General features: G+C 46.0%; 1 protein-coding gene across 1 annotated transcript in view; it reads right to left on the bottom strand.

Moving 5' to 3' along the window:
* Window positions 1-11,742, bottom strand: part of LOC139401917 (cytoplasmic phosphatidylinositol transfer protein 1-like) — a 31,606-nt gene extending 19,864 nt beyond the window's left edge. Inside the window, exons 1-3 of the mRNA XM_071145926.1 lie at window positions 11,510-11,742; window positions 3,965-4,053; window positions 2,309-2,316 (exon numbers count right to left, since the gene is read on the bottom strand). Of these exons, the coding sequence (XP_071002027.1) occupies window positions 2,309-2,316; window positions 3,965-4,053; window positions 11,510-11,742 (330 nt within the window). The remainder of the gene's footprint in view (window positions 1-2,308; window positions 2,317-3,964; window positions 4,054-11,509) is intronic.
* Between the last annotated feature and the right edge of the window lie 731 nt (window positions 11,743-12,473).

Raw genomic sequence — 12,473 nt, 5'->3', positions numbered from 1 at the left:
CCTTCCTCCCCGTCCCCCCATGGCTAGTCAACTATCACTCATACCTTCCTCCCCGTCCCCCCATGGCTAGTCAACTATCACTCATACCTTCCTCCCCGTCCCCCCCATGGCTAGTCAACTATCACTCATACCTTCCTCCCCATCCCCCCATGGCTAGTCAACTATCACTCATACCTTCCTCCCCATGGCTAGTCAACTATCACTCATACCTTCCTCCCCGTCCCCCCATGGCTAGTCAACTATCACTCATACTTTCCTCCCCATCCCCCCATGGCTAGTCAACTATCACTCATTCCTTCCTCCCCGTCCCCCCATGGCTAGTCAACTATCACTCATTCCTTCCTCCCCGTCCCCCCATGGCTAATCAACTATCACTCATACCTTCCTCCCCGTCCCCCCATGGCTAGTCAACTATCACTCATACCTTCCTCCCCGTCCCCCCCATGGCTAGTCAACTATCACTCATACCTTCCTCCCCATCCCCCCATGGCTAGTCAACTATCACTCATACCTCCCCCCCATGGCTAGTCAACTATCACTCATACCTTCCTTCCCATCCCCCCATGGCTAGTCAACTATCACTCATACCTTCCTCCCCGTCCCCCCATGGCTAGTCAACTATCACTCATACCTTCCTTCCCATCCCCCCATGGCTAGTCAACTATCACTCATACCTTCCTCCCCGTCCCCCCATGGCTAGTCAACTATCACTCATACCTTCCTCCCCGTCCCCCCATGGCTAGTCAACTATCACTCATACCTTCCTCCCCGTCCCCCCATGGCTAGTCAACTATCACTCATACCTTCCTCCCCGTCCCCCCATGGCTAGTCAACTATCACTCATACCTTCCTCCCCGTCCCCCCATGGCTAGTCAACTATCACTCATACCTTCCTTCCCGTCCCCCCCATGGCTAGTCAACTATCACTCATACCTTCCTCCCCATCCCCCCATGGCTAGTCAACTATCACTCATAACTTCCTCCCCATGGCTAGTCAACTATCACTCATACCTTCCTCCCCGTCCCCCCATGGCTAGTCAACTATCACTCATACTTTCCTCCCCATCCCCCCATGGCTAGTCAACTATCACTCATTCCTTCCTCCCCGTCCCCCCATGGCTAGTCAACTATCACTCATTCCTTCCTCCCCGTCCCCCCATGGCTAGTCAACTATCACTCATACCTTCCTCCCCGTCCCCCCATGGCTAGTCAACTATCACTCATACCTTCCTCCCCGTCCCCCCCATGGCTAGTCAACTATCACTCATACCTTCCTCCCCATCCCCCCATGGCTAGTCAACTATCACTCATACCTCCCCCCCATGGCTAGTCAACTATCACTCATACCTTCCTTCCCATCCCCCCATGGCTGGTCAACTATCACTCATACCTTCCTCGCCGTCCCCCCATGGCTAGTCAACTATCACTCATACCTTCCTTCCCATCCCCCCATGGCTAGTCAACTATCACTCATACCTTCCTCCCCGTCCCCCCATGGCTAGTCAACTATCACTCATACCTTCCTCCCCGTCCCCCCATGGCTAGTCAACTATCACTCATACCTTCCTCCCCGTCCCCCCATGGCTAGTCAACTATCACTCATACCTTCCTCCCCGTCCCCCCATGGCTAGTCAACTATCACTCATACCTTCCATTTAGGACGCAGACTGAGGTGGTTGAAAATAAATCCTCAATGGCTAAATATAGAACCAGAACAATAGATGAAGCTGTCTGTAAAACTCATTGAAACATTATAGGCAAATTAAATAATATTCCATATTGAAGTCCCTTTAATGACATTCAAAGCCTAATCAAATTGAGCTTGTGCTTTACATAAGAGTCTAAGCTATTAAGTGAACATATGGAATTGTTTTAAGATGGTCATACCAAGGATCATTTAGCTATTAGATTTGGGATTTAAGGACCCACACAGCATTACTGTAGCGTTGTATTGCTGCTCTGTACATCTCTGGGGGAACCATTCACTGATTCAAAACAGAGATGGAATTCTACAGGAATACAACATTTCATACTCTTCTGTCAGTCATCAGAGCACAGCTCACCTAAACCTTGACTTCTGGCAGACTGCTCTGCATGTCTACTAGTTTATTTAACTAGACAAGTCAGTTAAGAACAAATTCTTATTTACAATGACGGCCTACCCCGCCCCAGCCTCGGACGCCGCTGGGCCAATTGTGCCCTGCCCTATAGGACTCCCCATCACGGCCGGTTGTGTCACAGTGTGTGTGTGTGTGTGTGTGTGTGTGTGTGTGCGTGCGTGTGTAAGGAACATCAGTGGTATACTCACAGTGTACTCTGCGTCACAGCAGGTGAAGAATCCAGGACCAGAGAGAGATGGAGAGAGAGAGTGAAAGAGGGGAGGGAGTTAAACAAGAGGAGAGAGAGAGAGAGAGAGACAGCGAGAGAAACAGAGAGAGAGAGGGAGAGACAGAGAGAGCGAGAGAGAGAGAGAGAGAGAGAGAGAGTGCGCGAGAGAGAGAGCGTGAGAGAGAGAAAGATGGGAGGGAGGGGGAGAGAGAGAAAGAGAGGGAGAGGGAGTGAAAGAGGGGAGGGAGTTTAACAAGAGGAGATGGAGAGGGAGAAAAAGAGAGAGGGAGAGGGAGAGAGGGAGTGAAAGAGGGGAGGGAGTTTAAGAGGAGAGAGAGGGAAAGACAGAGAGAGAAACAGAGAGAGAGAGTGACAGAGAGAGAGACAGAGAGAGAGAGAGAGAGAGTGCGAGAGAGAAAGATGGGATGGAGGGGGAGAGAGAGAAAGAGAGGGAGTGCAAGAGGGGAGGGAGTTTAACAAGAGGAGAGATGGAGAGAGAGAAAGAGAGAGAGAGAGGGAGTGAAAGAGGAGAGGGAGTTTAACAAGAGGAGAGATGGAGAGAGAGAAAGAGAGAGAGAGAGGGAGTGAAAGAGGGGAGGGAGTTTAACAAGAGGAGAGATGGAGAGAGAGAAAAAGAGAGAGAGAGGGAGTGAAAGAGGAGAGGGAGTTTAACAAGAGGAGAGATGGAGAGAGAGAAAGAGAGAGAGAGGGAGTGAAAGAGGGGAGGGAGTTTAACAAGAGGAGAGATGGAGAGAGAGAAAAGAGAGAGAGAGAGGGAGTGAAAGAGGGGACAAGAGAAGAGAGGGAGAGAGAGCATCATGTGTTAAGAGGACACCTGAGAAGGACAACAAGGAGCAGCAGGAGCTTGTTTTATTTTAGAGCGCTATAATAATATGATCCTCTCATCATGTTATCATCCATCACTCCCTCCATCCCTCCCAACAAGCTATTGGGATTCTTCTCTCTGAGGAAAGAAATATTGTGTGTGTGTTCGTGTGTGTGTGTGTGGTAGAGGGATGAAGCGAGGGAATACGTTGGGTCTGAACTGATAGAGAAGGTTGAGAACAGATAGAGCTCTTAGTCAGTCCAGTCCAACTAGCCAGCCAGAACAAACAGTCCCTGTGCAGACTACAGTACAATCCATCACCTATCTATAGACTATTATCACAATGTCTATCAGACTACAGTACAGTCCATCACCTATCTATAGACTATTATCACAATGTCTATCAGAGTACAGTACAGTCCATGGTTTGAATCCCCGAGCCGGCAAGGTGTAAAAATGTGCCGTTCTTCACCTTGAGCGAGACAGTTAACCCCCAACACCACCTGCTCCCAGGGCGCTGATGACGTGGATGGCGATAAAGGCAGCCCCCGCACCTCTCTGATTCAGAGGGCTTGGATTAAATGTGGAAGACACATTTGGGTTGAATGCATTCAGTTGTACAACTGACCAGATATCCCCTTTCCTCCTTTCCATTATCAGACACACTGTGCATTCCTGTACTGCTCTTCTGTGATGGTGTAGGTAGTAGTGTAGAGGTGTTACAGTGTAATGGTCCTAGGAGTGGTTACCTGTGATGGTGTAGGTAGTAGTGTAGAGGTGTTACAGTGTAATGGTCCTAGGAGTGGTTACCTGTGATGGTGTAGGGGTAGTAGTTCCAGGCCTTCTCTGTCACATAGAAGATTTTAGGGACCACAGCCCTGGCCCAGCTAGGGAGCTTACTGAAAGAGACAAAAGAAGACAAGTGAGCTGAATGAAATAAGGGAGGAGTAGAGTGAAGAAAAGAGAGAAGCAAGGGAACGAGGGATGAGAAGAGACAAGAAGAGGGGAGAAGTAGAGGTAAGGTGGAGCACAGTGAGAGAAATAGAGAACAGCATCAAGCGGAAACAAGAGAAGACATGACATCCATCTGAATCATATACCTGAACCTTTCCACCCCTTGCTATCCCTTCCTCACTGTTAGACCCTATACAGTATCTGGCGCCAGCTGTGAGGAGCTGAAAATGGAGAATGCTGGGTGGCCATTGCGGCTCAAAATTCTGTAGATGATGGTGATGTTACTGGGCAACCAGCGGTAAAAGGGAGAGGACGGAGCACAGAGGACACAGACAGGGGTTTTCTCATTCAGAACTAAAGGAACCTCTGTGACCATCATGGTCTGACCTTGTAGCCAATCAGGGAGAACCCATTCAAGAATGTCCTATCTAAACCCTAACCAGAGAACCAGAGCTGGAAGGATGAGCAGCAAAGATGTCTGCTGCTGTGATGCTGAGGTGGATGTTTATATTTTGGCAAAGTTTGGAAAAGCAAAATGCTGAGTTAAAACTGTTAAATACGAGGAGAGAGGACAAGAATCCTATGAGAACAAATTAAATTGACACTGAGATTTTGAGCTCTTGGGTGGAGGCATAAACTTTATTAGAGGCATAAAGTATATTTTATCCCAATTCCATCCGGACACTACATTTGTGAGGATGAATCGAAGCAGAAAGCCCGCAACAGCAAAAGCCAACAGTTACAGCCCAAACGGCTGTGTATCAGGGACACAGACCCATAAATATTGTGGGTGTCACGGGTGGGGTAGTTTACTGCAGTCAATATCATACATTGGAGAAGTGCAGACTGCAGCACCAGGCCAGCCATAAAGTTGCAAATAGCTCTGTCAACAGAAGGTGGGCGGCTGCCATTTTAAACAGCCAAATGCCACTGGGGGAGGATTCCCACTCAAAATGCTAAATTTACTGAGTAATGTTGGAGCACAACCCTCCCTCCCTCAGCCTTGTTGATTAGATGGCTGAATCACATGAGGATGGGGGCACCTTAATTGGGGAGGACGGGCTGGTGGAACGGTATCAAATACATAAAACACATTGTTTCCATGTGTTTGGTGCCATTCCATGCGCTCCGTTACGGCTAATATTATGGTCCGTCCTCCCCTCAGCAGCCTCCTGTGGACTGAATATTGTGTTCCTGTTGGTCCCAGTCTACAGATCCTCCAGTCACTAATCTCCTGTCAGTTCCACAGAGGACTGACATGCTGTGTTCATTGCACTCTCACTGACGGACCTTTAAATAGCAAAGTATAGAGGACCACTTTTATGTCCCCCCCCCTTTCTGCACACACGCACTTACGTACTTGTCTGTCTGTGGTAGCAGGTGGTCTGTGGGTGGGAAGGCAGGTACAGCATCCCAACGTGACTGTTTAAATGATCCACCACTTACACAACACTGATCTCCTCTCCCATCAGAGCTCACACAGGCAGCTACCAGTCTTACTTCTGTCTGAAAACCCCCACTCCTCTCTGTCTTTTCCAGTTCTTTCTCTCTCTGCCTCGCCTGGCATTTTAAAATCTAAAACCGTCACTCAAATCTCTACAGGGAAGTGAATGGTAACATAATGTGTGCTAAATTAGAACTAAGGTTTTGAAATTACGTTTAAATACTTGAGTTTCAGAAGTGGGCATCTGTAACCTGTGAACTGGGACCCTGTACCACCCATAGATATCATACATTACTGGTGCCACCCATAGATACCATACATTACTGGTACCACCCATAGATACCATACATTACTGGTAACACCCATAGATACCATACATTACTGGTGCCACCCATAGATACCATACATTACTGGTACCACCCATAGATACCATACATGACTGGTACCACCCATAGATACCATACATTACTGGTACCACCCATAGATACCATACATTACTGGTACCACCCATAGATACCATACATTACTGGTACCACCCATAGATACCATACATTACTGGTACCACCCATAGATACCATACATTACTGGTACCACCCATAGATACCATACATTACTGGTACCACCCATAGATACCATACATTACTGGTACCACCCATAGATACCATACATTACTGGTGCCACCCATAGATACCATACATTACTGGTACCACCCATAGATACCATACATTACTGGTACCACCCATAGATACCATACATTACTGGTGCCACCCATAGATACCATACATTACTGGTACCACCCATAGATACCATACATGACTGGTACCACCCATAGATACCATACATTACTGGTACCACCCATAGATACCATACATTACTGGTACCACCCATAGATACCATACATTACTGGTACCACCCATAGATACCATACATTACTGGTACCACCCATAGATACCATACATTACTGGTACCACCCATAGATACCATACATTACTGGTACCACCCATAGATACCATACATTACTGGTACCACCCATAGATACCATACATTACTGGTACCACCCATTATCATGACCTGCTTCCCAAATGTCACTATATTCCCTATGGTCAAAAGTAATATTGCATTATAAAGGGATTAGGGTGCCATTTAAGATGTCGCCCATCGCTGACCCGGGTTGTACCTATCTGACCCCCTGGAAACCAATCAGAGTGTCTCCTCGCTTCCAGACATCTAATGAAGTCAGTGAATGGGAGATAGATAACGCTCCATAGGGACCAGACCCATGGAATCAATAGAGAGCAGTTCCTTCCGCCAGGCAGGCAGGCAGGTCTGCTGTGATCAGAATGAAACAGTTTGGAACACAGTTAGACCTGATGGATTTCCCAGAGCAGCACACTGCAGAGCCGTGACTTTCTGTGACTGTCCGACAACGCTGTCCACTTAGTGCATGAAGAACCCCTTGGGTTGTGACGGTTGCCTGGCTGGTGGAGGATTTGGTGGAGGCTGTTTCCATTGGCGACCTCATCTTGACCATTTTCCAAACTGGAATGAACCCACTCTGCTAAACTGTGTTCCTAGTCACATCTCTGATGATGAGTCAGTGACTCAGTTGATTGACTCTGATCTGTCAGTATTACTACAAGAGAAAGAGAAAGATGTGTGTGTTTGAGATAAAGAGAAAGATGTGTGTGTGTTTGAGATAAAGAGAAAGAACAAAACATTTTAAAAAGAAAGAAATAGGGAGAAAGAGTGAGGGAGAAACAAAGACAGAGAAAGAGAGACAGAGGTATACAGTATGCATGTTTGAGTATGAAAGAGCAGGTGGGCTTGCTTGTGCATGCAGTGTGTATGTTATCATGTGTCTCTGTGTGTGGAAGTGTGTGACTGATTGGGTCAAATCCAGGGCCAACTCACAGAAAGGGCATTAGTGAAACAGAACGTGTATTTCAGACTCACCAGTGTGTTTAACAGCAAATTCAATTGTGATCTAAATCTACATAATGGAGAATCAAATATTCAATTTCACACAGTAATCATGTTCAACAGAGTGTGGAGATGGACTAACAGAGAAAATGGGATTGAAATGACACATGCAATAAAATAGATTGCTCTTCTATGGCTAGAACCTGTGAGACCTATAATGTCTTAAAATCTTTATGTCCTCTTATGAGTGTTTTATGGAACCTCCATGTCCATACGGCAGCCCATTACTGTGTACAGTATGTTTTATTCCATTCTATTCTGATCTATTCTATACTATTCCATTCCATAATGTTATATACTTTTCTATTCTATTATGTTACATTCTATACTATTAAGTGACGCATAATGATATGAGGATATCACAATACTATTTAAGTTCCTCGGCATACACATCACGGACAAACTGAAATGGTCCACCCACACAGTCAGTGTGGTGAAGAATGCGCAACAGCGCCTCTTCAACCTCAGGAGGCTAAAGAAATGGGTCTTGTCACCTAAAACCCTCACAAACTTTTACAGATGCACAATTGAGAGCATCCTGTTGGGCTGTAGCACCGCCTAGTACGGCAAATGCACCACCCACAACCATAAGGCTCTCCAGAAGGTGGTGTGGTCTGCACAACGCATCACCGGGGGCAAACTACCTGCCCTCCAGGACACCTACAGCACCCGATGTCACAGGAAGGCCAAAAAGAGGGCAACAACCACCCGAGCCCCTGCCTGTTCATCCCGCTAGCATCCAGAAGGCGAGGTCAGTACAGGTGCATCAAAGCTGGGACCGAGAAACTGAAAAACTGCTTCCATCTCAAGTCCATCAGACTGTTAAACAGCCACCACTAACACAAAGAGGCTGCTGCCTACATACAGACTTGCAAAATCATGGGCCACTTTAATAAATGGATCACAAATAACTTGAATAATGTTTACATATCTTACATTACTCATCTCATATGTATATACTGTATTTTATACCATCTATTGCATCTGGCCTATGCCGCTCTGTCATTGCTCATCCATATATTTATATGTACATATTCTTATTCCATCCCTTTAGATTTGTGTGTATTAGGTGGTTGTTGTGGAATTGTTAGATTACTTGTTAGATATTCCTGCACTGTCGGAATTAGAAGCACAAGCATTTAGCTACACTCGCAATAACATATGCTAACCATGTGTATGTGACCAATAAAGTTTGATTTGATTTGATTTAGATTATAAAATGGCCGGGCCTGAGTAAAAGTGACTGGGCCTGAGTAAAAATTACTGGGCCTGAGTAAAAGGAGTGAAAGTGACTGGGCCTGAGTAAAAGTGACTGGGCCTGAGTAAAACTGGGCCTGACTGGGCCTGAGTGGGCCTGAAAATGAGTAAAAGTGACTGGGCCTGAGTAAAAGTGACTGGGCCTGAGTAAAAGTGACTGGGCCTGAGTAAAAGTGACTGGGCCTGAGTAAAAGTGACTGGGCCTGAGACTGGGCCTGAGTAAAGTGACTGGGCCTGAGTGAAAGTGACTGGGCCTGGGTGACTGGGCCTGAGTGAAAGTGACTGGGCCTGAAAATGACTGGGTGACTGGGCCTGAGTAAAAGTGACTGGGCCTGAGTAAAAGTGACTGGGCCTGAGTAAAAGTGACTGGGCCTGAGTAAAAGTGAAGTAAAAGTGACTGGGCCTGAGTAAAAGTGACTGGGCCTGAGTAAAAGTGACTGGGCCTGAGTAAAAGTGACTGGGCCTGAGTAAATGACTGGGCCTGAGTAAAAGTGACTGGGCCTGGGTATGAGTAAAAGTGACTGGGCCTGAGTAAAAGTGACTGGGCCTGAGTAAAAGTGACTGGGCCTGAGTAAAAGAGTAAAAGTGACAGGGCCCTGAGTGAAAGTGACAGGCCTGAGTGAAAGTGACTGGGCCTGGGTAAAAATGACTGGGCCTGAAAAATGACTGGGCCTGAGTAAAAGTGACTGGGCCTGAGTAAAATGACTGGGCCTGAGTAAAAGTGACTGGGCCTGAGTAAAAGTGACTGGGCCTGAGTAAAAGTGACTGGGCCTGGGTAAAAATGACTGGGCCTGAGTAAAAGTGACTGGGCATGAGTAAAAGTGACTGGGCCTGAGTAAAAGTGACTGGGCCAGAGTAAAAGTGACTGGGCCTGAGTAAAAGTGACTGGGCCTGAGTAAAAGTGACTGGGCCTGAGTAAAAGTGACTGGGCTTGAGTAAAAGTGACAGGGCCAACATTTTCCAGTAAAAATGCAGCAAAAATAACTGAAAATTTTTACAATCACATTGCATCATTTAGCACATGATAAATGTGACCAAGAAACACCACAAAATGTCCTTGTCCAACAAGCCCTTTTAGGCCTACTGCCAAGTACAGATGTAAGATCTTAACTTGAGCCAGTTTGCTACAGCATGAAAATAATTCTGCAGCAACAGGAAATGTGAATTGTTATGTGGAACATGATAACATTTACATTTTTGTGGGGGTAGATACATATTTTGTAAAGGAAAATCAAGTCTGAAATGTCAATGTGTAAACTACAAACTTCAGAAGCCTTTTTAAACCTCCAATACACTACTAATATTTCTACTAAGATCCTACATCTGTAGCCAGGGCAGCTACACACGTTACAACCTCTTACAGCAACACTGCTGACAAAACAGGCAGACTGTCCAACTCAGACAGTAAACAATCATAATGAAATACACAACATCATAGGAGGCGTGTGAGCTTCATGTTTAGTGTAGCAATTCAGCCCCAACTAGAGGAACATTTTTAAGGAGCATTCGGGGGGGGGAGTATTTTATAAACACATTTCAGGCAATTCTATGACATTCATCATCAGAATCTTTAATATGATACCACAAACATGACAGGATAGGCCTAGGATACTCTACTGACACTGACAAACTGAGATCAATGAAAATGACCTTGTCTTGAATGCAACTATCTAATCTAGGCCTACGAGAAGAGGAGACACATATGACAATATGACATCCATCTAGCCTGGAGGAGAAAAGTATTGTCCTAAACTTTCCAGTGGCACTGACTCACCCAATGAAGACAGTGAATATGGCACTCCCCAAGGATATGTCAGACGCTCTCCGCTAGTGCCAGGAGATTAGTCCTGCTGTAGCTTACTAATGGGAATAAACTACACAACACCTTGTGCTTAAATCATTTGAAAGGATCCTTCGGAGTATACAGTATGTGACTTCTGTGTTTACTGTATCTTCTGTGGGCAGTATTCAATCTGGCAGGACCATGGCTTTTTGACGTCTGGTATGCTTAATATGAGGAATTTGATGTATAGCATTTCATTTAGTTTTTTACTTTTACTGAAGTGTGACAATTGAGTACTTTCCCCACCACTGTACACATAAATCCAGATACTTTTATACTTTTACTCAACTAGTATTTTACTGGGAAACTTTCACTTTTACTTAAGTCGTTTAAGTCGTTTTCTATTAAAGTAACTTTACATATATTTTTTGTGTACTATTTACCCTTTTTCCTCCACAATTTGGTGATATCCTATTGGTAGTTACAGTCTTGTCCCATCGCTGCAACTACCGTACCAACTCGGAAGAGGCGAATGTTGAGAGCCATGATTCCTCCGAAACAAAACCCTACCAAGCCGCACTGCTTCTTGACAGACCGCTCGCTTAACCCGGAAGCCAATGTGTAGGAGGTACAACCGATGACCGTGTAAACGTGCATTTGCCCAGCCTGCCACAGGAGTCGCTAGATGGGCGCGATGGGACAAGGATATCCCGGTAGGCCAAACCCTCCCCTAACCCGGGCGACGCTGGGCTAATAGTGCGCCGCCTCATGGGTCTCCCGGTCTTGGCCAGCTGTGACACAACCTGGATCTGTAGTGGCGCCTCAAGCACCGCAGTGCAGTGCTTTAGACCGCTGCGCCACTCAGGAAAGCCTTTATTTTCACTCAAGTATGTCAATTGAGTACTTTTTCCAACCCAGTTGGTAAGTACACACTTACTTGTTGAGGTAGACCCGTTTTTCTGTGAACTGTCCCTGTCCATGTGTGGGGTCCTCGTAGGGTTCGTTCTGAACCACCTCCACTCCTTCTCCACGCTCACTCTGCTCATGGCTGTGCTTGCTGATCATATACAGCTGGCCAATCCTGTACTGGAAGACAGACAGACAGACAGACAGACAGACAGACAGACAGACAGACAGACAGACAGACAGACGTGGTTTTAGATCCACCATTCTAATGTTAGCTGTACAACAAATTGGAATGTTTCCAAACATTGTAGGAACGTTCATTGTTTGCAGGAATATATAGAGCAAGACGACAGCTTTAGCATGAGGACATTTAAAGATCATTAATAAGTTAAGATTAGTTGAGTATAAATAGGAATTTTATTGAGTGAAAATCTAAGGTTGTTGAAGAATGATGGTAAAATAAAACCACTAGTAAATCTCCCATTTAATGTTAGGCATCAGAACAATAACTTCATGACCATCATTAAACATATAAGCCCAGATCAGGTGCTATCCCAAGATCATAAATACCAGAGTTACAACAACCATGGCATATTCACACCTGGTAACCATCTCCATAACAACCAAACACATGGTTTAAAAGAGTCACCCACACCATAACAACAGAAACGTCCATATCAGTCCCACCCCCGAGCAAGCTCTAAACAACAGAACAATAGCAACAGTTGCCCACGCTAGGTGATACCATATCCCAGAGGCCTCCAGTCTAGTCAACACTCACAATCCTTCACTCATCGCACACCGGCATGGACCGTGAGGGCGTAACGACCATGTTGCTGTGAGCGACAGGGATGGTGTCATACGGTAACAATTTCCAACTCGGTGGAAAACATGAGTAGGGAGAGCAGGAGGGGGGATCTCGACAGCTTTGGGAGCGTGGTTTTCCGACTGCTGGCATTCCCATTCGTAGTCCAGGAAATCAATACTGAACTGTG

Source organism: Oncorhynchus clarkii, unplaced genomic scaffold (genome assembly GCF_045791955.1).
Source record: "Oncorhynchus clarkii lewisi isolate Uvic-CL-2024 unplaced genomic scaffold, UVic_Ocla_1.0 unplaced_contig_691_pilon_pilon, whole genome shotgun sequence".
NCBI lineage: Eukaryota > Metazoa > Chordata > Actinopteri > Salmoniformes > Salmonidae > Oncorhynchus > Oncorhynchus clarkii.
This window is presented reverse-complemented; position numbering and strand designations above follow the sequence as displayed.